A 24890-nucleotide genomic window follows, 5' to 3' on the forward strand; every position below is an offset into this window, starting at 1 on the left:
AAAAAAATACACTGCAATACACTCTTTTAGATACCTGGCATTTACTCAAATCATTTTGCTATGATCTGAGAAAAGGCAGCAAAAGGGAGAAGGTAGGGGAAGAGGCATTACACTTCAGGGCAGTGAAAGTGGTTCAAAAACTTAAAAAGAAGTACATTTTTCCCCCCATACCTGTGAGTGAATCTGTCTCAGCTGCTCACACTTCAAATAATATTTCCTCAAAAGCTGAGGAAGGTGATTCAGGAGCAGATTTGAATGTCAAGGAATCTGGCTTGTTTTAGTAAATGCCTTCCAGGAATTTTTAATATCCTCTTTGTTTTTTTTCCAAACTCATATCCTTTTTCTTTTCCTCCAACCCCTTGCTTTTTGTGAGACCCATTTTTGTCAACTGTGCTGCCATCCACAGTGGTACCCCAGATTCTCTCTATAGGGTGGGTTATAGTTAGCAGTATATTTGCAAGCAAGAGCTAGGTGATGCGTCCAAAGATTCATCTCCATAGCAAGCACACGGCATTGACTTCGACCACATGTTTCTTTGGGGCAGCTAAAGCATCTACCTTAGTTAGCCAACAACTGGATTTTTTAAGAAGGTAACTCTTCCTACACTCCATGCACATATATATATAAATACACATGGTAGCTATTAACTAACTGGCATAATTCAGTGGAATGATTCCTTACTTTGAATGTCTTAAATCCTAGAGACAGGGTATACTGTTTATTTTTGTATTGTTTTTTGTATTAGATGCACATCCAAATAACTAATCCACGAAAGGACCTGGTGAGGCTCTCCCAGGGCTACCTACAATGTACCTTTTTAAAAGGGAAGGAGGAATTAATTCTTATCTGGGGAAACCTAAGGCCCCTTTGAGACAGCTGCTAATGGATCGCCCACTGTGTGAATGCAGAACCAGAAGCAGGCAGGGCTGAAATAAAAAACTGGTAAATATTTGCACAGAGGTGAGAGTTGAAACTACGCTATGAAATGGTATGTGGCCCCTCTCCAAGGTAATGATTATATCCTCCAAGTCATGAAAATAACCAGATTCAGATCTTGAGAAGGTTACAAAGCGCAAAGTGGAAATATAAGTTTTAACTCTTCCTTAAACCAAAGCAAAAAAAAAAAAATGTTTATCAGTGAAAATGGAATGGAGTAGCAACATCAAAAGAAAAATTGGCCGTAAAAAATGAAGCAATTTTGGGACTTCAAACCCACGCTTTTTTAATGTGGGAGTGGAGTGTGGGGAAAGAAGATGAGCTGGAATGTTTAGGAATGCAAGGAACTATTACCGTTCCATCAAATCTACTTATCTAGTAAATTTCACTCCTAAACCTAATCTAAGGTATTCATGCTAATATCCTTAAGTTTATACAGTAGCATGTTTCTGGTTATGTTTTCTTAATGCAAAAATGAAGCAATTTCCTTTTTAGGATTTATGTCTTAATTAATGGCAAAAATTTCAGTTAAGATGCAGGTAGAGATGAGACGCTTAATCTGTACTTCCAAAGAAGTAAGCCTTTCTCTTGGAGAATGAATGGCACAGTGTTGAACTCTGGTAAACTCTAAGATGTGCATAGCTCAGGGCTCCCCTGTGTGGAAATGAAACGGAGTATCTACACTTCAGGATCTACAATTTACATCTCCTGTGGCTCTTTACTTTCAACCTTGTATATATTTTAAAATGAAATGTAACTGAGTAAAAAGAACAGGGAACTAAAAATTAAATTTTCCATGCTAGTACCTGTTACACTTTTTCCCATATGGAAAGTCATTCAACTTCTCTCACTTCAGGGTTCCCACCTCTATAAATTTCCTGCCATACATAACTCACCCACTGGCTATAAAGATTGTTTTTTAAGGGAGGGCAGAGCAAAGGTGTGATCCTTTAAGTGTAGAAGTCTTACACTTCAAAATAGAGTCATTAAGGTATTGATCCAGGTAAAGGTGAAGTGAGCATGTATTAAGTTGAAAACAATCAAAACTTTCTACTGAAGAGAAAAGAATGTCTAGAAAACTGTTCGACTGAAAATTGTTCAGTCAATGTGAGGGCATTAAAAATGCACACGCATTCTAGTGTACAGACCCCAAAATGGAACTTCTGACTAAAAGTGACAAGCAAAAAGAGATGCTTTAGATCATTCTGTAGAGCAGAAGAGGACAGACCACTTTCAGCCACCATTACTCTCCTTGTTCCTAGATTTTTGTTGTTTTAACTGATGGGGTCAAAGTGTTATTTGGTACTATTAGGAAGTTTGTTTTTATTGAAGAAGTTTTACAGGTGGGAAGGTCAACTGAAGTACCAAGAACTTAGCCTGACAGCTTATATAAGACAGCTTATATAAGCTTATATAAGAAATCCCAAACAATTGTTTGTTTACCTGTTGTTTTTAGAAACAGTAACTTTTACACTTGGACAGATCTCAAAAAATCACATGAATACACGGTTGTCTAATATTACCCGATTCTGCGCAGCTTCTTTTGGCCTAAAACTCAGGGCATGGAAACCATCTTTATTACAGAAAGCCTTTCTTTATAATGGTTATTCATTTTTAGTGATTTTTGCCAAGAATATTTGGATGGATGTCGCAACTGGTATGAAAGAAGAGGGAATCCTGGTCCCCAGTCCTTCCTCTTCCCTAAGCTAGCTAACCTGACCTAGGGTGAGTCACCTGACCTGAGGTCTCAGTATCTTCAGCTGTAAAAGAAGCATGTTAGCTTAAACTAAAGTTCCCTCAGCTCTTAACTGTCTCCTCTTTTATAATTAAACAAACGAACTCTCCTAGATTAATGGCATAAGGACTAGCGAAAGTGGGAAACAATATTTCTAAGATACAATAATTCCCAAAACTTCAAGAAGCAGAGTCTGAGGGAACAAATCAGATTACAGAATCCATCTCACACAGGCCACTGTGGGGAAGCCCTAGGGAAATGATTCAGCAATCAACAGCTCTCCTTCCCACTGAGCAGCCCAGGAATAGAAGAGAAAAGGAATTTTACCAAACCTAGTCTCTGCAGGTCTCAACTTAAAGATCACACATCACCTGTGATTTCACCTTAACACTGAGCAAATCAGAGATCTAACCCTAGAAGCTATAAAGTCTGCAAGTGAAGCTAGTGAAATCTACATTCCAGATCACCACAAAGACGCTCTCTAACGTTCTTACTACCTGGTTAGCTGCAGGGACAGGGAACTCATTGGACAGTACCTAAATACCAACCTTCACAAGTTTCCCCAAAGCTCACAGAGAAACTATGTCAAATGAGAAACTGGTATCTTCAGCAGGGTAACCCCAAACAGCTTTACTCTCAGTTACCCACCCTCCACATTTTGTACTAAGTTGAACATAGAAGAACATAAAATAAACCAAAAAGTTTGAATCCCCACTACCTTTGTCCAAAAAATTCCTTTTAAATGTTCTCTGAAGCTACCTCTAAATGGAGGTATTGAGGGTAGAGGGTAGAAGGAACCACTGTTCTTCTGAGAGATCATTTCATTCAATTCCATCATGTTTGAACAAAAAGGTTCAAATAACTTCAAATATCCTCCTGACAGCTTCCTAGCATAAAGATTGTGTGTGCTCACTTCCGTTCTTATCTGTCCTTGCATGTGTAAAACCTGTCAATAAGTGTGAAAACTGCTAAACGAGGTCAAACAGACAATGAACTGAAGAAATTCAATTAATGTTTATGAAAAGTGGGACATGATTGTCTAAGGGTGGGAGGAGGGGGTCGGGGGGCATGAAAGGCTAACGGTATTTCCAGTCGTTTCCACCAATGCCCATCCACACATGACAAGGATCCCACAATTCAGAGATCTGGGTGTGATTTTTAGCCCACCTACATTTCCTTGCCAAAATACACACTACACATGGTCTAACATGGATGGATCTGTTAGACTGCTAAAGGTAGCAATTGAGTCCCGGCAGCACACGGAAGCAGTTGAGTGCAACGTGTCAGTCGGTTTGAGAGTTTGTGGAGCGGCAGGAACTGCAGCAAATCATCACCCTCCAACATGTGGGCCAACAAATCTGAGTTGGAAGAGGAATGGGTGTCCCTTTTTCTTTCCCCACTCCTTTTTTTTTTTTTAACATGGGGGAGGGGAGTGTCGGAAACAGACAAGGTAATGGTGTCCACTCCAAGATAGATAAGGAACTCCTGGCAACCTAGCGTCCCTTGGGATAGGATGCTACTTTGAAGGCAAATAAGTTTCATTCTCGGTAACCTCACTCCTTGACACTAAGGATACTCATTGATTGTTCGCGGAAAAGGCAACCTGCGTTCAAATTCCCTCGCCCCATTCCTAATTATAAATCCTCTCTGGGGCTGGCAAATTAAAAAACCAGCAAGGGGGCCAAAAGACACCTTGGACTGGTCAGTGCCCCTAAGAGAGGCAGACACTCCCCAATTCCGGTCTCCTCTCCTTCCCAAGACTCGCAAATTAGTTCTGAAGTGGGAATCGCAGTGGAGCATATGCAGAGGTGCAGCACTTACCCCCATTCACCCCTATGGACGGCTCCAGCTTTGCTCCGGCGATCGCCAATACTATTCCAATCATGAACCATTCTTTCCTCATTCTCTCCAGTAGCCTCATGTTTGTTAGGGTGGGTGGGTTTTGTTTATTTGTTTGGCTTTTTTTCTTTTTAAGCTGCTATCGCTTAATCCCCGGGGCGTCTCCACACTTTCCACGGTCCCACCTGACATGCAGCAGAGCAAGTCAAATTGCTACTTGTAAATTAAAGACCGGGGGGTTGCTCCGGCTGCTTTGAGGAGGGCTGCGAGTAGTAGTATCCAGTGACAGGAGAGTCTCACTGAGCGCCGCCATCATTACCGTGTGCCTACTAATAGACGCGCACAAGCCACCGCGGCTCCGGCTGCGCCTCCCAGCTCTCTGAAGCGGACGTTTGGGCAAGGCCGACCGGCGCAAGCGATCGAAGAAGGGAAGCTGGCCGCCGAGTAGGGCTGACAGACTCGCCACCGTCAAGACCTGTGGAACCTTAGGAATGACAGGGGCGGGGAGTGGCATGAGGCGCCACAGCCTCCTAGCTCTATCAAGGGTCCGGCTCCAACAAACCTTTAGACACAGCCCCCCGCGCCCCTGGAATACATCCATGGAGAGACTCTTTTTGGCTTCGCCTTGAGCCTGCGGTAAAGGCTAGCGTGCGTTTGGGGCAGGGATTTCTCTGTTGGCAGCTGCGGCGGCGGGGTACAGGTTTTTTGGTGGCGAGCTTCTTCGAAGCATTACGACGCTTCCTCGACGCCGGCGTTGACGTGTACGCCGGGGGGGAAGGGGAGGCCGCTCTCGGTCTCCTAGTCCCGGCCGGAGCCTCTGGAGTTAGCCATGCTCATACCCCGGCGCGGGAAAGCGGCACCTCAGTGCGGGTAGCTTTAGCCCCGGAAATGGGTTGAGAATTGAACACCGAGCCGACGCCCACATACGTAGCAGCGTTGCAGCCCCGGAGGGTGGGCGGTACCCCCAGGTCGGTCGTCCGCGGGTGGGCGCCGGGCCCCGACCCCCTTCGCTATCACCAGCCCCAGAGTGGAGACTGCAGAGGTTCAGCCCCCTACCGGGAAGCGGGGACCACATCTTCCTTTGGGGATGGTGGGTGAGTGCTTGAGCTCCCTCCTTACCTCCGAACGAAGCTGACGGGGGGAGGGGGGCGGGGGGGGGCGAAGTGGGAGTCTGAGCTGGCGAGTCTGAAGCGTGCACGCTTTCGCTTGACCCTCAGAACTTGCCCCACCCAAGCAGCAGGGCAGCTGTGGGAAGGAGATCAGGATACCCAAGGCAAAAGTGGTGAGGGACCAGGAAGAGGCAGGACTCCTGTCTTCCGTTGCCCCACGTGCTAGATCCTATCCGTCCCCATTTCTCCCTTGAAGTGTTTTCTGCCAACCAGTGACATTGATAGTTTCATGAATGGACTTCCTACCCACAGACCCTGCAGGAACATCAACTCTTTCCATTTTGCACCCGAATAAATAAATCAGGCAAATGCTGTGTTACAGTTTACTAAGAACTCAGATCTATTTACAGCAGAATCAAACTCATGGAAATGATTTTTGTTTTGGTGGTTACTTAAAGGGAAAGAATACAGTGCACTGTGAATTCTGTATTAGTTTCCTGTGGATACTGTAACAGATACCTAAAACTGGAGGCCTTCAGAATAATGGAAATTTAGTCTCTCATAGTTCTGGAAGCCAGAAATCCACAATCAACGTGTTGGCAAGGCCACACTAATCCTGGAGGCTCTAAGGAGAGAATCCTTCCTTGTCTCTTACAGCTTCTGGTGGTTGTTGGCATAACTTGGCTTCCTTGGCTTATGGCCACGTCACTCCAGACTTTGCATCTGTCTTCCCATTGCCCCCTGCTCTTCTGTGTGTCTCCTATAAAAACATTTGTCATCAGATTTAGGACCCAACCCGATAATCCAGAATGATCTCATTTTAAGATCCTTAACTATATCTGCAAATATCCTTTTACCAAATTAGGTAACTGTACTTTGTTGAATGGTGTCCCCCAAATGTTCATGTCAATCCAGAACCTCAGAATGTGACCTTATTTGGAAATGGAGTCTTGCCCATGTAATTGGTTAAGATGAGCTCATACTGTGTTAAGATGGGTTTAAATCCAATGACTCATGTTCTTATAAGAAGGTCACGTGAAGACACACAAAAGAGACATGAAGAAGAGATCATGTGAAGATGGAAGCAGAGATTGGAGTGATGTGTCTGCAAGCCAAGGAATGCCAAGGGTTCCACTTTGGAACCAACCACCAGAAGCTGGAAAGTTGCGGGAGTGGGGCAACCGGAAGCTGTGGTAAAGGATTTAGATTTTATTAAACACTGTAGGAAGCCACTAAAGGAATTAAAACTAGCTAGTGAAGTCATGTCCAGTTTTGCTGGAGAGATTACCTTAGAGGCACTCTCTGAACAAATAGTTCAGAAAGAAGTGACTAAGTCAGTGGAGCCGGAAAAGGTAATTAGTATAAGAACTTTTAAGCAGGAAGAATCAAAAATAAATGACCAGGGCTTCCCTGGTGGCGCAGTGGTTGAGAGTCCGCCTGCTGATGTAGGGGACACAGGTTCGTGCCCCGGTCCGGGAAGATCCCACATGCCACGGAGCGGCTGGGCCTGTGAACCATGGCCGCTGAGCCTGCGCGTCCAGAGCCTGTGCTCTGCAAGGGGAGAGGCCACAACGGTGAGAGGCCCGCGTACCGCAAAATAAATAAATAAACAAATAAACAAATAACCAGTTGCCTATAGGGGAGTGGTGACAACGGTGAGAGGCCCGCGTACAACAAAATAAATAAGTAAATAAATAAGTAAATAAATAAATAACCAATTGCCTATAGGGGAGTGGCGAAACAGTCTAAAATGGCTCCCAGAGTATGTCTGTCAGACAGATGCTCGTGCCAGTCACTCAGCCAGGGAAACTTTATATAGTAGATTTGGGGAGGAGATTATAAATTCAGTTTATATCTTGTGTTCAAGGCCATTGGAGCATACAAATAGAGATGTCCAAAGGAGGTAGAATGGATGTTTGAGTTCATGAGTACAGAGTTACTGTAGGTCTGGGATTCTTCAACAATAGATTATGGAAATCATAGGCATTAATGTAGCAAATATTTACTTTTATACTTTGTCACATTGGTTACTCAATCTCTGAATATAGTTCACTTACTTGTAATATTTATGAATGTTTACTATGTGCTAAGAATAGGAGTACACCTTGTGATTGAACCTGTCCCATCAGGCTATTGAAAAGATTCAGTGGGATGTACATTGTATGTACATTGCTTTGCATGGAAAAAATGCTCAGTTATTCATTTATTCCACAAATACTTATTGAGCTCCTACTTTGTGCTAGGCGTTATTCTGTAAATACGGGGGTTACAAGGAAAAGTGAGAGACAAGGTGTCAGCTTTCCTTGTGTGTTCCAATGATGACATAAAAATGAAAATTAACAAGTAGTGATAACTGCCACAATGAAAATAAAACAGGTCGCTTGAGAAAGTAACAAGGAGGCTACTTTGAGTGGTCAGGGAAGGCCTTTCTGAAGGATGCAATTTAAGCAGGGACCCAAATGATGTGGGAACATTCATGATGCTGACATCTGAGAGATCAGCACCTCAGGCAGAGGGAGAACTGGTGAACAACCTTTGTAAATGCCCTAAGGTGGAAATGATCTTGACATATGTTTTAAGTTTCCTATTGCTGCTGTAACAAATTAACTCAGTGGCTTAAAACAACATAAATTTATTATCTTACAGTTCAAGGGCTCAGAAGTTCAAAATGGCTCTCACTGGGCTAAAAATCAATGTGTCCGCAAGTCTGCATTCCTCTCTGGGTTTCTAGAGGAGAATCTTTCCTCTTCCTGCTTCTAGGGGCTCCCTTCATCTTCAAAGTCCACAACTGCCTATCCAGTCTTTCTCATGAAGAATCATTCTGGCACTGCCTCCCTCCTTCACTTACAGAGACGCTTCTGATTCCAATGTGCATACCCAGATAATCCAAGGTGATGTTCCTATTTAGTTTAATCCTTAATTTAATCACAATAACGAGGTCACAGGTTCTGAGGATTAGCATGTGGTCATCTTTAGGGGCCATTATTCTACCTACTACAGCATGTTAAAGGAAGGAAGGCCAAAGGACTGGAATAGGGCTTCCCTGGTGGCGCAGTGGTTGAGAGTCCACCTGCCGATGCAGGGGACACGGGTTCGTGCCCCGGTCCAGGAAGATCCCACATGCCGCAGAGCGGCTGGGCCCGCGAGCCATGGCCACTGAGCCTGCACGTCCAGAGCCTGTGCTCCACAACGGGAGAGGCCACAACAGTGAGAGGCCCGTGCACCGCAAAAAAAAAAAAAAAAGGACTGGAATACAGTGTGCTGGGGAGCCAGAGGAAGCAGGACCAGAGCCTTCAGATCATGTAGGTATTTGTAGACCAGGTAATAAGATTTTATTTAAGTGTGGTGGGAAGCTATAGGAAATTTTTAAGCAAGGAAAAATCGTTCTTAGGTCACTGTGGCTGCTGTGTGGAGGAGGAATTTTAAAGAAGATGGAAAAGGAGATACGAGGCTTTTAGAGTAGTTCAAAGAAGAGATCCTGCTGGCCTGTGCTGGAGGGGCGGTGGTAATGGGGAAGAGAAAAGACAATCATTTCCAGTTATGTCACAGAGGCAGAGACAGCATTTGCTGTTGGACTGGATTTAGATGAGTTAGGGAAAGGAATCAGGGATTTATTATTTATTTAGCTAAACCTAAGGTTTAGCTAAATCCACTATTTATTTGGGTGAACGTTGCTATCAATTTACAAAGATGAAAGAGGGAAGAGCAGATTTAGTGAGGAAAATCAAGATTTATTTTGAGATAGTTTTGAGGGGCCTGTTAGAATTTCAGGTGGAGGGAATTCCCTGGCAGTCCAGTTGTTAGGACTCAGCCTTCTCACTGCTGGGGCCCTGGGTTCGATCCCTGGTCGGGAACTAAAATTCTATAAGCCACATGGCATGGCCAGAAAAAAAAAAGAAAAGGAAAGAAATTCAGGTGGAGGGAGACCAGGCAGTTGACCAAACAGTTCATAGAGGGAGATCAAAGCTAGAAAGAAAAATTTAGGAGTCATAGGCGTGAGTGGTCTTTAAAGCCATGGGATTGGATAAGATTACCCAAAGAGACAGTATGAACAGAAAAAAGTTTAAATAAAGGACTATAAGTCAACTACCACCAACTAGAAATCTCACCCTCTTTCCAGAAATATGGCCCCACTCAACTCAAAGATCTTCAATGGCTTCATATATCCCACAGAATAAAAGTTTAATAAAAAGGCACCTGGCAATGCACAGAAACAATTTAGATGGTAGTGTCCGGTTCAATAATCAACCCACGTAATTTATCACTGTTGAATAATTTGTGAAAATTATATAGGGTGTGGTGATATTTTATATTTTTCTTTTGAGAAGTTAAGTCATTTGTATTCTTTTTAATGATTCGAAGTAATTACAAATTAAATGAAAAATCCATAAGGACATAATCTTCAACATGTCATATAATCTTCCAACAAATGAATATTTAAGAGCAACTGTTTTGATCAGAGAATACTTTTACACTAGTGAATATTGTTAGCTCCAAAATGTTACCATGAGAGGAAATGCTGACTTATTTTCCTGTACAGTATTCTAAATATAGCAAAGATAGAGATATATAGTGGCCGCGCCAATTACAGCAGAAAACTACCAATACATGCATAATTTGAAAATATATCGTAGCTAGCTAGCTAATTTCCAAAATAAATATCTGGTAATCCACTTCTCTGAGCATTGCTAAAGTGCTTTATGGAGATAGAGTATTATTTTCTTCTTTGCTATTGGCTCTCCCTGGAACAATTCACAGACTAATATTAAACAGTTATGAAAACCAACTCAAATATAGGAGGCCATGCTTTACATTAGACGAGAAGTATAACCACTTCGGTTTTTCCTGAACAGGAATTTAGGCACTTAGCTCCTATTGTATTTGTGTTCATGAGAGTTATGCATGTAGATTCCCTCAATTTAAATGTGTTCCTGCCCTCTTCACATTGATAGGGAGTGGGTTTGTCAGGTGGAGATGTAATGCTACTTTCTTTAACGCATAGTGGGTGAAGTGTCTCTTTGCAGAAGACCTTCTGCTCCTGTGGTTTGTGGGAACTATCTAATAGTTTCTCAGTCTCTTAAGTGGAAATCTGTCTCAGGAAATTAAGGACAGAGAGGAGAGTCAACAGCCATGGATGATAACCTATGGGGAGGCCCAGTAAATAATGGAGGGAAATGTAGCCCAAAAGAGAGGGATCATTTAAGGCTATTAGATGACAAATCCACTTCAATGCAGTTATTATACCTGTAAATATAGAAAAATGATAATGTTGACAACTCTTCATCACACAATCTGGGTCATTAATAAATGGTGAAGGATAGAAAGAGTAAAAGAAATAAAGCTGAGACTTCCCTGGTGGTGCAGTGGTTAAGAATCCACCTGCCAATGCAGGGGACATGAGTTCAAGCCCTGGGCCAGGAAGATCCCACATGCCACGGAGCAACTAAGCCTATGTGCCACAACTATTGAGCCTACGCTCTAGGGCCCATGTGCCGCAACTACTGAACCCACGTGCCTCGAGCCCATGCTCCGCAACAAAGAGAAGCCACCGCAATGAGAAGCCCGTGCACCGCAACGAAGAAGAGCCCCGCTGGCCTCAACTAGAGAAAGCCCGCACGCAGCAACGAAGACCCAACACAGCCAAGAAATAAATAAATAAATTTATTTATTTAAAAAAAAAGAAAGAGCAGAGATCTAAAAGAAATTCAGAGAGCCTTAAGTCTCTATGACGTGGAGACCTGTGTGTATTACACTAGTTTCATGGAGCTCCCCGAAGCTGCACGTTTCATAGACTTGATTAATATAAAGGCTGTGTATGTAACTAGAATGGGTGCTAGGACCCATTCTTAGTGGCAAAACTCCTGATTCTAGCTGGGCACATGGCCATCAAATAAAGATTACAGCTTCCTTTGCAGCTAGTAAATGGGCATGAGACTAAATTCCAGGAATAGAATGTGATTGGAAGTACCTGATTTCTAGGATGATTCTTATAGGAAGGCAACGTTCACTTCTTTATACCCTTCTTGCTGGCTATAACGCAGATGTAAAGGCTAAAATCCCAGCAGCCAGCTTCCACCAAGACTGGCAGAGCAGCAAGACAGGGGGTGCGTCCTGGAGCTGCCATAGGAGCTCTAGACCACCGACTTCCAGATTGTATGTATGTAAGTGAGAAACAAACTTCTATTGTGGTCATTACTGTTATTGTGAGTTTTCTGTTGCTTATAGCCAAGCCTAATTTTAATTAATATGCCATACATTTTTGAAAAGTAAGCAGTGATGTCCTGACCTTTTTTGAGTGATCAAAAAAGTGAATTGCTAACCCTAATGCCTAATTGCTTACTTTTAACTCATACAATCATTTGAGTGTACGCATAGTAGAAACTGAATCATCAGTGATAAATTAATTTTTGGGGTTTGTTTTGGCTTTATTTTTCTACATAATTTATTGTGAGGTTATCAATGTCAGATAAAATATTGATTTTCATCACCTGCTTCTGTTCATCTGTTCTGATCCAGTTCCTCATTTTTCCTTCTAAAACATTGCATGCCACACTTGAGATAATGAAGAATTTCTGAACACCACAGCTAAGAACCTGGACATTCATCTGTAGCTACCTATATGCTCCTTACATGCAGCTGTGGTCCTAGTGGTTTTTTCACAGCTGTCCTTTATGACAAGTCCTTGGAAAACATTTATCCCAATGACCTTCATGCATCTTCAAAACTCAGGCTTTGTTGCACCTTGAAGGCTCTCCTGCTGCCTGGCTGATGGTGCCTCATACACCTTCCTTCCTTGGCAGCTTTGCAGAAAAGCAATAGATTATTAAGTAGGAAACTAAGACTGGAGTTTGCTGTTGTGATTGGCCTACCTGTCTTGGTGGATCCAATTTGTGCATACTATTTGGAGGAAGAAAAATTTTGACCTAGGGGCCAGAAGCTGTATCTGAAGACACTTTAAAGCCACACTGGCCAGGCATCTATAAATATTATTTTTGAATACACTGCATCACCTAGCATCATTTGTGAGGCTGGCTCATGATCTCTTAAGTGGCCTGGGTACTGCTATTGAAACTCTTGGACAGTGAGGAGGAAAACAGGTGCCACTACCATTCTCCAAGGAAAGTGTCACTTTTTTCTTCTACTGGAAGGGCTGTGGCAATTGTGTTTCCCTAGAAACAAAGGATTGAATAACTGGACCAATAGCATTTCCTAATTTGTCCAGTTGATCAAAGCTCTTAAATTCACATCTCCAAATACTAGTCTAGTATTTCCCTTACACCAACAGTGAGCAAACTAAAGCCCACCCCTTGCATTTTGTTTTGTTTGTTTTTTGTAAATAAAACAAATCCTGAGGTTATAAATAAAGTTTATTGAAACCTGGCCACAGCTCTGCCTGTCTGTTTGGTATTCTCTATGGCCGTTTTACCTACAAAGTAGAGTTGAGTAGTTGCGCAATGATGTCCTTACCCAGCAAAGCCAAAAATATTTATCATCTGGCCTGTTCCAGACGTTTGTCTCCGTAAAAAATATTTGCTGCCCTCTCCCTCCCCAGACAGCACTGCCTTAGACAAGAAAAACTTAAGGTTCTTAAGTTTCCTCTTTGACTTTTAAGTCCCTCCTATGCTAAGATAACTCCTCACCTCTGTCTCCTTCTGGGTGCAACTGACATGATTTGCTAGGGCAGGAGTAGAAATTGATTGTCAAGTCTCACTGTCAAGTTTGCCTGCAACACTTCCCGACAATATAAAGACCTGAAGCCAAAGATGGTATCTATACAACTTAGTACTTGCATCTAGAAAGTTATGTCCTTGGGTAGCCAGAGGATGTCATGACATAATTTTTGTTCCTTTCTGGAATGTAGAAAAAAATGCAAGGAAATGAAACCAACAAATGATCAAGGAAAGAAACAGAAAAAGGATTCAGCTGACAATATATGGCTGAGGGAAAGAAGTAAAGATAGGACAATTGAAAAATAGCATAGAAGAAAAGCAGTGCAAGAAGGTGTATTAAGGTAGGCAGAAATAATTCCGATAAGGCAAATAGACTTTCCTGGTCAAGTCATTCATTTCTGGTTGAAAGTTATTCACATGTTTCTTCCATGTGTTGCAGGAAAGGGACCCCTTCCAGGGCCCGAGAGTGAGCTCTTGTCTAACACTTGGAAATGAACTGTCCGAGGAGACACACGTGCTGACAAAGCAAGAGACTTTGTTGGGAAGAGGCGCCCGGGGTGGAGAGCAGCAGGGTAAGGAAACCCAGGAGGACTGCTCTGCCTCGTGGTTTTCGGTCTCAGGTTTAATGGTAATGGGGTTAGTTTCCAGGTTGTCTCTGCCAAATCACTTTGACTCAGGGTCCTTCCCAGTGGCACACGCATCTCTTAGCCAAGATGGGTTCCAGCAAGAAGGATTCTGGGAGGTTGGTAGGAGATATGGACTGGCATCTCCTCTCTCCTTTTGACCTTTCCTGAATTCTTCTGGTTGGTGGTAGCTTGTTAGTTCCATGTTCCTTACCAGGAGCTCCTGTTGTAAGGTAACGCATGCAAGTGGTTACCATCAGCTTGGCCAGGCTGGGTGGTTTCGGTCAGTGGTTCCCCTAACACATGAGTGCTTACCCAAAAAAGATCAACCCTATTTGGATGTGTCACCATTTTCCTGGGATTTTAGAAATTTAAAACTGAAGGTAAAACTGATACCAAGCAGGACCCTGTGGGGCTCCTGGGCACAAAAGCCTTTCTGTGTCCCTCATTTCTTGATTATAGGAAATAGGCTTCATTCAGCCTCCGTGACCTTCCCTGAATTCCAATGAGCAAGTTCAAACAGTTGCTAATCAAGGAAGGGAGGAGATGCTGAGTCAAGGGAGGAACAGTTAAAAGAAACAATAGTGCAGCCTTGGGGCAGCGTCCTGGTTCCCCCTCAAAGATACACATAACAATATCTTTGAGCTGTTTTGCAGATGCTGAAACGCCCACCAGGTGGGAGAGGTTAATGGTTAATGAAGGTATACTGTCCACAAGCACACAGACCCCAGACCAGTTGGATCCAGAAGGTTGATGATGCTGACTCCCACTTACCACCAACCAATCAGAAGAATGTCCATGAGCTGACCACACCCTCTTTGAACCATTACTATAAAACAACTCACTACCGCCTCCAGGTTGGGACACACAGTTTTAAGGGCATTAGCCCGCTGTGGCCCCCATGGCAAAGCAACAAATCTATTCATTTCTGCTTCACCCAAAACTCTGTCTCTGAGATTTAATTTGGTGTCGGGGTACAGAAGTCAGATTTGGCTTCAAAACTAAAAGTAAATTTTAAAAGTAAAAATAATTCTTGTCCAACATGCTGATTATACCAACAAGAACCAATTGTACCCCTGCTGAAAATCACAGCATGGTGACAGAGCTGGAACAAGCAATTGGAGCCCTCAATCACTCTGTGCTTTCTCTCATATACACTACAGTAGGACATAGACCCTCCCAGAAAGCTATTTTAATGGTGAAAATTATTAGACACAGAATTCAGTTTGGGGAAGGAAAGTTCAAAAGCTTTGGAGATTTAGAGTTGCCTTAAACAATTGGAAGGTAAGCCTTTAGAAGTTCCTTTGAAAGATAAAGTCAATGCCTAATGTACCTGTGCTAGCTGCAAAATGAATGTAATGTAACCGTACTTTGATAACCCAAATATATCTTCAGATTAAGAACAGAGACGGGGAAAACTCCACTAATATTTTCCCCCTTTCCTCATGTGGTACACAAATTAATAAAACAATTTTGAGTATTTTAATTACTGTAACTTTTTGATGTATCTCCCTGAACCGTGTGCTATCTTCCTTTTACCATCTACTTCCAGTAATTAAAATTCCTTATCATTTCTTTATTTCCACATTCTTTTTTTTAAAAAAAATTATTTATTTATTTAGGCTGTGCCGCATCTTAGTTGCAACACGCAGGATCTTCGTCGCGGCATGCATGCAGGATCTAGTTCCCCGACCAGGGATTGAACTCAGACCGCTGCATTGGGAGCTCGGAGTCTTACCCACTGGACCACCAGGCAAGTCCCTATTTCCACATTCTTAAACACCTGAGCTTATATTTTCCTTAAAGTGATCTCAATCACTGTATTCCCATAGTCCTTTATGGAACAGTGTTAGAGAGTATTGAGTGTTTTAGAGATAGAGATGAGAATAAAAAGGTAAGCCATGCTACTAGATATTTAGGAATATTAATTAGGTCGTAATAATACTTAAATGCTTCTTTGTGGTGGCAATAGCACATCTTCCTTACAAGTTCTCTTCTTTGTCTTACCTTGAGTAGCGGGTGATATTTGTTGCGTCTCCTCTTCAGCTGGCTGCCAGCTGCATTGTCTCAGTGGCTTTCAAAAGGAGACTGATGGACCTAATCCGTAAATACTGACTGGAAGCCAGAGTAAGGCAAGAGGCTCTGTTTATCGGCCATTAGTCATCAATAAATAATAGCAGTGTTAAACAGTAAACACAGAGCTCTGAGAATATCATTAACATTACTTACAAAATAAATGTTTCTGTGATATATCAGTGTGTGGCAGTCAAATCCTCCGAGGGCTCTAGGACTGAATTTGTCATCTGCTGTGTTTTAAACTGAAATATCTTTTTAGAAAGCTCTTTCTGGTTCTCTGCTCTGATTGACTTGTAAGAAGACTGGGATTTTCTCAAAGAATAAGATCTTCATTTCTTCTGGTTATGTGTCATGTCTTTATTGGGTTGACTTCATGAAGAGCTGGGAATATCTGACAAATATCTGGGGTCCCTATACTTGACATATATGTTATAGGAAGCATGCCTAACCCCACTGACTACCTAGCCCAAGGAAGCAAAGTATAAACCTTGGGGCTTTAAGAAATAACTAACCACAAGCAAGATATTGTAAATCTTTTCTTGTATTGCTTTCTAGAAGAACATGGGGGAAAGCAATAAAAAAGTACTTTGTAAATAGTCTGTTTCTCCCCACCCCCTTTTCCTTGAAATCATATGCCTCCTCACTTGGTACCACGTTGCAAACAGCTGGAGTCTATCACTCGTCATGGTATTATTCCCACTTGTTGAATGTCCTAAAACCAAACACTCTAAAAGCAATAAAGAAGGAAAGAGTAAACATGTTCTAAATGATTCCATTTTCATGCTTTATGACTTTCTCATGATCATTTTAGTCATCTACCTGAAGATTTATTTTGAAGGCTAAGTGGTGATTACACAGATGAATTACCCATTTGAAATGCCTTACTTTAAAACACAAGAATGAGAGAGTGAAAACCTGGAGCCTTCAAACTCCACATCCACCATTTGAGTAAATTACCTGACCACAGTTATAGGTCTGTTCCTTCATTGACAGAACAGTGTCGGCAAGGAGCAAGGTTGCTATCTGGCATATGTGAGTTCTCAAAAATCACAGGGAAGACATGATTTTGTTGTTACTTTTAAAAATTGTATAAAAATCTCATGCTATCTCAACTGAGAGGCATGTGACCCTTTTATTCCCCAGTGAAACTTGTTATGGTTAATAATACTTACTTCACAAGGTTGTCATGACAGATATAGATAAATCACCTAGCAGTAGAGTTAATGGTCAATAAATGTTCATTCTTTTCCCCTTGTGTTTTGTCTTTCTTCCCATTCTGTTTTAATATTTAGTTTGTTATTTATTTATTTATTTTGGCTGCGCCTGGTCTTAGTTTCAGTGTGCAAGATCTTTAGTTGTGGCATGCCTGCAGGATGGGAACACGGAGTCCTACCCACGGGACCACCAGGGAAGTCCCTCTTTCTTCCCGTTCTTAAAAAGGAGAAAAGTCAGCAGTGATCCTAAACATGAACATTTGTGGAATGGACTTAAAAACAGAATAAGAGGAAAGTCTCAGACTTTTTAATGATAAACATAAAATGATAGCAAGACGTATAATGCCTTTCTAATGCTTTTTGCACAGGGAAAATATCATACGATTTCCCTCATTTTGAAAACACAGACAAAGAAGCATCAAAATGTTAATACCTTCCCTAAGGTAATACCGTACCTAAGATCAGATACAAAGAGAATTGTCAAAATCTCCAAATTGAAATTCTAAAACCAAATACATTATTTTTAAGATATTATTTGGTGTATTGTATCTGTGTCAGCAACCAGTAGTGAAATCACTAGTTAATTTTAGGTTGTGTTTTTCTTCTGTGCTTTTTTGTTTCTTTCTTTTTTTTTTTTGCCGTGTCACGCGGCCTTTGAGATCCTAGTTCCCCGACCAGGGATCGAACCCAGTCCCCAGAAATGAAATCGCTGAGTCCTAACCACTGGATCACCAGGGAATTCCCTCTTCTGTGCATTTTTAAATGGATATCTCATTACAGGTTTAGATGAGGAAGGCAACAGGGCCTCAGGAGACCCAGAGTGGAGAGAAAGAATGAGGCTGTAAGCGAGTAAGTACAGGTGCAACTGCCATGGCTGTCATTGTGGAGAAGCTGTTTCGTCTCAGTAGTTGATATCATTCTCCTCTGCCTCTTACTGAACTTCCTGTGTTTCTGTAGCTGAGTCTGTGAAACTTTATTCTCTGCTACTTTAGAGCCAGGCCCCACTTGCATAGCTGCCTGGGGTCTCTCCCAAGACTACACTCTTCAAGACTGGTTCTCTTCCTAGTCTCCCTATTGCATTTGCTGGCGTGGCCCTCTGTCAACTTACACGTGCTTCACTGCTGCCAGGTTATTGCCCTCTGCACACAGGATGCTAACTGTGTGATCTCTGCTAGTCATAGGACACCCGTTGCTTGATAGAGTAGAAAACTCATCAATGCCCTGTGACAGTGTTAGAACATCCCCCAGAATGCTATAAGTGGGTGACATACAGTGTCTGCATACGAAGATCTCTAAATATGTTCCAGGACGTGGCCTCATTCTCAGACCATGGCCACCTGAGGGATGAGAATTTTGCTCCTGTCTCCAGGTTGAAGGTTTTCCAGAGAGTCACTTTGATCTAGTTTCAGAGGGTCCCCGATGGGATAGCTTTAATGTCCCCCTATAGCTTGGATCCTGCTGCAGTTCAGTATCCTCAAGATGTCCCTAATCATAGTTTTCTTGAGATAGACATCCTTGGAGGTTCTAAGACCAAGCCATGCTTCCAGATGTTCATGGATCACAGAGAACACTGGACCAGGCCACTGCCTTTCCATGCTTCCAAATAGCAGAGCAGGACGAACTGTACAAACGATCCATGTGAACATTTAGCCTTATTTGCAGTAAGGACCCAGATAGGCGATCAGCCTGCTGCTACTCGGCAAAGTGCACTTCAATTTCAAGCTGATGTGTTTACTTTCCAAGGCTGAAATTGTTGTCAGCAATTTTTATTTTAAGTAGAAGTTGCAGTCACTGGTCTTTTAGAATACGTCATATTTACAAAGGTGCATTTTATAAGAATATCCTAAAGTGCTGTATGAATATCATTTCATTTATCTTTATCACACCTCTGTGAGGGAGAGTAGCCCATATCATCCTTCCCATCATCACCAGGCTTAGTGTTCAAATGAAAGCACACAAGGGCTTTCTAGAGAGCAGCACAGAGCTCACAGTAGACCCAAGAGTAGGCCGGTTAGGGTTGTATTTGAATATTCAGCCTCCGGCAAAAGGCTGGGGGCATAATTCTATCAACCCAAGAAAATAACACTTTCTTAAGTGTCCTTAAGGGCAGAAGAAAGGGGTCTCACTACAAAATGTGCCCGTTGTGTTGAAGACACTTTTTTTTTGATTTCTTGTTGCTCTGGTTCTCCAGTTACCAGTTATTATTATCACTATAGAAAAGGAGTGGCAGGGAGGCACGGAGCCAACTGGACTGTGAGCCTGTGAAACTGTTGCAGGAAAGAAAGTGGGGTGCGAGAGGATGACCACGTCCCAGGTCTCAGGCAAGTCCCTGGATGGCTGCCAGGTGTGGGTTCTTGGTTTTGTGCAGGAAAGAATTCACGAGTGGGCCATAGTAAAGTGAAAGAAGATTTATTCAGGGAAATACACACTCCATAGACAGAGTGTGGGCCATCTCAGAAGGCGAGAGGCCCCAGGATACAGGATTGTCAGTTTTTATAGCGGTGGGTAATTTCATAGGCTAATGAGTGGGATGATTTTTCCAACAATTTGGGGGAAGGGGTGGAGATTTCCAGGAATTGGGCTACCACCCTCTTTTTGGCCTTTTATGGTGGGCCTTGGAACTGTCATGGTGCCGGTGGGTGTGTCATTTAGATGCTAATGTATTAACAACAAGCACAGAAGGAGGCTCAAGGTCTGGTGGAAGTCGACTCATCCACCACCTTGGACCTAATTGGTTCTAAACAGTTTATATTGTGTCCTCAACAGCTGTGTCATTCTTTTAAAGGTTGTGCCCTGCCCCCTTCCTGTCCTAAAATGTTGGTACTGTTATTTGAAATACTCACCTGTCTCTAGATCAGAGACCAACATTTTTATTCGGCATCACTTACAAGTAATTAGGATAGTCCATTAAACATATCCTAAGAACCTTTTATTTCCAAGGATTAAATGAGTCTGATTTGACTGTTTAGTAGAGGTCTTGATAACTGTACAGAGTATTGACAAAAAAAGTTGGGAAGGGTGAAGGTAGTAGAAATTTATCTCTTTGTTTTACTCAGAAGTAAGGAAAAGAGTATTTATTGAGTATCTACATTGTACCAGTAGCTCTTTTAGATGAGCTCATTTATGCACGGAATTTTCAGTTATAATTACCATGCTACCTGCCAAGAAACCACGGCTCAGAAAAAAATAGATGACTTACTCAAGGTCACACAGCTAGTGAAAGTAAACTACAGAGTCTGGATTCAACCCAGACCTTTCTAATTCTTTTTTTTATAATATAAATTTATTTTTATTTATATTAGTTTTGGCTGCATTGGGTCTTTGTTGCTGCTCACGGGTTTTCTCTAGTTGTGGTGAGCAGGGGCTACTCTTCATTGCAGTGCACGGGCTTCTCATTGCAGTGGCTCCTCTTGTTGTGGAGCATGGGCTCTAGGTGCACGGGCTTCAGTAGTTGTGGCACACGGGCTCAGTAGCTGTGGCTCACAGGCTCTAGAGCGCAGCCTTAGTAGTTGTGGCACACGGGCTTGGTTGCTCCGCGGCATGTGGGATCTTCCCAGACCAGGGCTTGAACCCATGTCCCCTGCATTGGCAGGCAGATTCTTAACCACTCTGCTACCAGGGAGGTCCCCAGACCTTTCTAATTCTTAAACTCCAGTTAAGAGCTGCTTGGGGATTGTCCTTATATGCTAATGTGAAGTTACTCAAGAATATAGCAGAAATACTCTTACCAAGAATTAATTGTATTTGTTCCCAAACCAGCCTGTCTTTTGTACTTGTTATTTGAATTATGTTATTTAATTAAATAATTAATTAATAACATCCTTCTGGACTAATAAAATAAAAATACAAAAGAAAGAGGTTTATGTTTCTATGAAGACTAACTAGAATGCTTTGGAAATACAAACTGAGCAAGACCCTCTGGGCCCTTTTGGGTACAACAGTGATGGGGCAGGGTCCTGGTTCCTCCTTAGTGAATATACGTAACAATCTGATGTGTGTCTCTGAGTTTTTCTACAGGAACTAAGGCCCCCACCCAGGTGGAGGATGACAACTTCGGGCTGAGCACAAGCACATGGACCCCAGACTGGTGGAAACCAGAAGGATGATTCCTGGAACACTGCCCTGTTGCCTCACTACCAACCAATCAGAGGAAGGTCTCACACCCTCCAGCCCTTCCCCCCAGATCTTGCCTATAAAAACTCTTCCCCAAAACCCCCTTGGGGTTTTTGAGCACAAGCCACCCCTTCTCCTTGTATGGTCCTTGCAATAAACCTTCTCTGCTCCAAACTCTGACGTTTCGGTTTGTTTGACCTCAGTGTGTGTTGGGCACACACTTAGGTTCAGCAACACTCTGTATTCTGGATTTCTTCCTGTTTTTATAGATGTGGTTCATCTTCTTTTCCCACAGTAGCTTTGCTCTTTTGCACAATTTCTACTCACTCTTCAGGACTCACTTTAGGTGTCTCCTCCTCTATGAAGTACTGCTGTTGCCCCTGGGACAGAAAGTGAGGTCTGCCTCCTATTGTGTCTCCAACCCCCATACACCTAGCCTCTGATACGGGGAACACCATGTGCAAAGAAGCCAAGGAGAATTTGCCAACAATAGATGGAGAAGATCAAAGGTCACTGTGCTCTTGGGGGATCAGGTGTGCTGGACCAGTGTCTAAGCAGCTGTGGACTTGAGGAGAGAGAAACAGGAAAAAAAACCCAGCTGTGGGACCCATCCTCCCTGCCTGAGCCATCCCCTGTGGGGATTTTTTTTTTTTTTTTTTTGGTTGCACTGCATGGCTTGTGGGATCTTATTTCCCTGACCAGAGATCGAACCATGGTCCCTATAGTTGACGCTCAGAGCCCTAACCACTGGACCACCAGGGAATTCTTGCTCTTTGGGGGATTATCCCATAAATGCTGAGAATCCGTTTCTTTCTTTCACTTTTTATTTTGGCCGCACTGTGCACTGTATGTTTTCAGGATCTTAGTTCCCCGACCAGGGATGGAACCCAGGTCCCTTGCATTGGAAGCACAGAGTCCTAACCACTGACTGCAAGGGAATTCTCTAGAATCAGTTTTAATCTTGTGCTTTTTATCAGAATCTTCTCTTTATTCATACTGAATATCACCTTATTTTTTTGTATTTATATTAATCTGCCCAGTTAAATTATCAAGGGGAAATACCAAAGGATTTACAATTTCTCAGCAGCCTGACCTTGCCTTTTGGCCTTCTACAAGAACTATAAATTCAGTCTGGCAGCAAAGTGAATTCTCAAGTTTTTCTTATGCTTATACCATCTCTAAGACCAATGTAAACTTGAAATTGGTTATTCTTAGTGTCTGGCATTTATTCCATGAAGGTGGAGCATATTGGGAAATTATCACTAAATTTAATTTTTCTCATTCTAAAACTATTTACATAGATGTCAGCTGTTGTTAAGAGGCTCCATTTTTATATTCTTAAAATTGCACCAAGTAAACATTATATTTACATATAGTTGTATGCAGTAGTTTACAGTTATGGAAACCACATGAATTCATTCACTTCTTATAGTGGCATAGACAGAGCAGGTATTATTTCCTCATTTTATTTAAAGGAAACTCAGGGTTGTTTGAGGACTCTGCCCAGGGTTAGCATCGGTTCAAAAACAAACAAACAAATCAAGTTATCTGGTTCCTGAGAAGAGCTGGTGCATAGGCAGTTGCAAGCATTCTTTTTTTCTAAGGAGGAAATGTATTGGATATAGTATTTTAAGCTTGGTAAAACCATTTTTCAAGTGTTAAAATCTATCAATAATACCAAGGAATAGAAAATATGGGCTCAAAATTAATTCTTCCTTGACTTCTTCATCATGACCTTGTATATAAGAACCATGGTTTTATTAACCTAACATCTCTATCATTAGCTTATAAGAAGTCTGTTTTACCTCTTCAGCCATCTAAGACAACTTACGTATAGAATTAAATATTTATAAAAAAAGAAATGTAAAGGTTTGTCTGATCCCTGTAATTCTGAAAGCAGCATATCTACATTTTTAAATACCACAGAAGGAAATCAGGACAGTGTTTACATTTGTTACTATTTTTATGGCAATTAGTAAAACTAGGTGGAAAAAAAAGAACCTAAGATTTTAGTGACTAAAAAGTAAGCTCCAAGGAAGCAGGAACTTTGTCTCTTTGTTCACTGGCACATTCCAAAGGCCTTGAACAGGGCTGGAATATAGTAAGTGCTTAATAAATATTTGTTGAGTTCATAAATGAACAAACAAAGGAAATAGACAAAGTCGAGGCTCGCAACCTTACGTTATTGGAGAAATAAAAAGAATTCATGTATTCAGCAAATATTGACTGAATGCCTAAGAAGTTCTAGACAGATTCAGAGGCTCTGGACTAGAACCACCATGCCCCTATGGCTGCCCAGGGGGAGGTGAAGCCGTATCCAGCCTCTGTACCCCGACACCAAATTAAATCTTCGTGACAGAGTTTGGGTGAAGTAGAAAAGAATAGCTTTATTGCTTTGCCAGGCAAAGGGGGCTACAGCGGGCTAATACCCCCAAAACTGTGTGTCCCAACCTGGAGGGAGTAGTGAGAAGTTTTATAGTAATGGTTCAAAGAAGGTGTGATCAGCTAGTGGACATTCTTCTGATTGGTTGGTGGTAAGTGGGAGTCAGCATCATCAACCTTCTGGGGGTCAACCCCAACCGGTCTGGGGTCTATGTGCCTGTGGGCAGCATACCATTAACTTCTCCCACCTGGTGGGCAACAGCTCAAAGATATTGTTATGTGTATCCTTGAGGGGGAACCAGGACGCTGCCCCAAGGCTGCACTATTGTTTCTTTTAACTGTTCTTCCCTTGTCTCTGCATCCCCACCCTTCCCTAATGAGCAATTGTTTGAACCCACCCATTGGAACTCAGGGAAGGTCATGGAGGCTGAATGAAGCCTATCTCCTGTAATCAAGAAATGAGGGACACAGAAAGGCTTTTGTACCCAGGAGCCCCACAGGGTCTTGCTGGATATCAGAGGTATTCTGATTTAGCCTGAGTGACTAGGGAAGGAGGAGCTGCCCTTTGGGATCTGAAGGAAATGAAAGAGCCAGGCATGCAAAAATAGTATGACCTACCTATTGTTGCAGCATTAAATCAGATGATGCATAGAAAGCACTTATCTCAGTGATCAGCAACTGGTAGTGATGAGGTTCAGGACACAACACCCCAAAATGTGATCCCTTGGCATACTGAATATTTCAAGCTGAAGGAATATGAGAAATGGCAGGTGAAGGAAGGACTTTCTGACTTCCCCTGAGGCAGGTCACAAAACCCTCCTATGAGAGGTGCCTCCCTTAGAAAGGAACATCCTTATCTGCAAAAACGGAGGGACACCAAGAGAACCACCCCCCTTTTTGTGGTCTTATCACATTTTCCCACTACTCTCCTCTCTTCATCAAACCTGGCATGAAAACATTCAGGTTTAACTGCTTCTTCAGGTCTTATTTCCTTATGAAATCTCCAGTGTCCTGTAAATCCTACGTTGAATAAACGTGTATGCCTTTCTCTTGCTAATCTTTTGGGACAGGGACCCAAGTCGAGAACTTAGAAGGGCAGAGGAAAAAGATAGTTTTCCTCTCTTATAGTAGATATTATTGTTATTTCTATAGATGGCAACCAAGATATTTATTCACCATGTTCAAAACCGAGA

The 24890-nt window shown here is 42.3% G+C and overlaps 1 protein-coding gene and 1 long non-coding RNA gene across 13 annotated transcripts in view; one reads left to right on the top strand and one right to left on the bottom strand.

Annotated features, from left to right (window-relative positions):
- SLC10A7 (solute carrier family 10 member 7) overlaps positions 1-4834 on the bottom strand; it is a 251725-nt gene extending 246891 nt beyond the window's left edge. For 5 of the 11 annotated variants that reach the window (XM_049708817.1, XM_033402792.2, XM_033402797.2 and 2 more), the window contains exon 1: positions 4493-4829. In XM_049708817.1, coding sequence (XP_049564774.1) covers positions 4493-4592 — 100 coding nt within the window. In that variant the 5' untranslated portion in view covers positions 4593-4829. Of the gene's footprint in view, positions 1-4492 lie in introns of all 11 variants that reach the window. The other 6 variants (XM_049708816.1, XM_033402782.2, XM_049708818.1 and 3 more) reach the window with 4 other exon arrangements.
- Positions 1-24890, top strand: part of LOC125964180 (uncharacterized) — a 672498-nt gene that overhangs the window by 222679 nt on the left and 424929 nt on the right. Inside the window, exon 1 of one of the 2 annotated variants that reach the window (XR_007476845.1) lies at positions 8647-8710. The exons of the other annotated variant lie outside the window; for it this stretch is intronic. This is a non-coding gene — a long non-coding RNA (uncharacterized LOC125964180). Of the gene's footprint in view, positions 1-8646; positions 8711-24890 lie in introns of those variants that run through there. 2 annotated transcript variants of the gene reach the window in all.

This window comes from Orcinus orca, chromosome 4 (assembly GCF_937001465.1).
Source record: "Orcinus orca chromosome 4, mOrcOrc1.1, whole genome shotgun sequence".
Lineage (NCBI taxonomy): Eukaryota > Metazoa > Chordata > Mammalia > Artiodactyla > Delphinidae > Orcinus > Orcinus orca.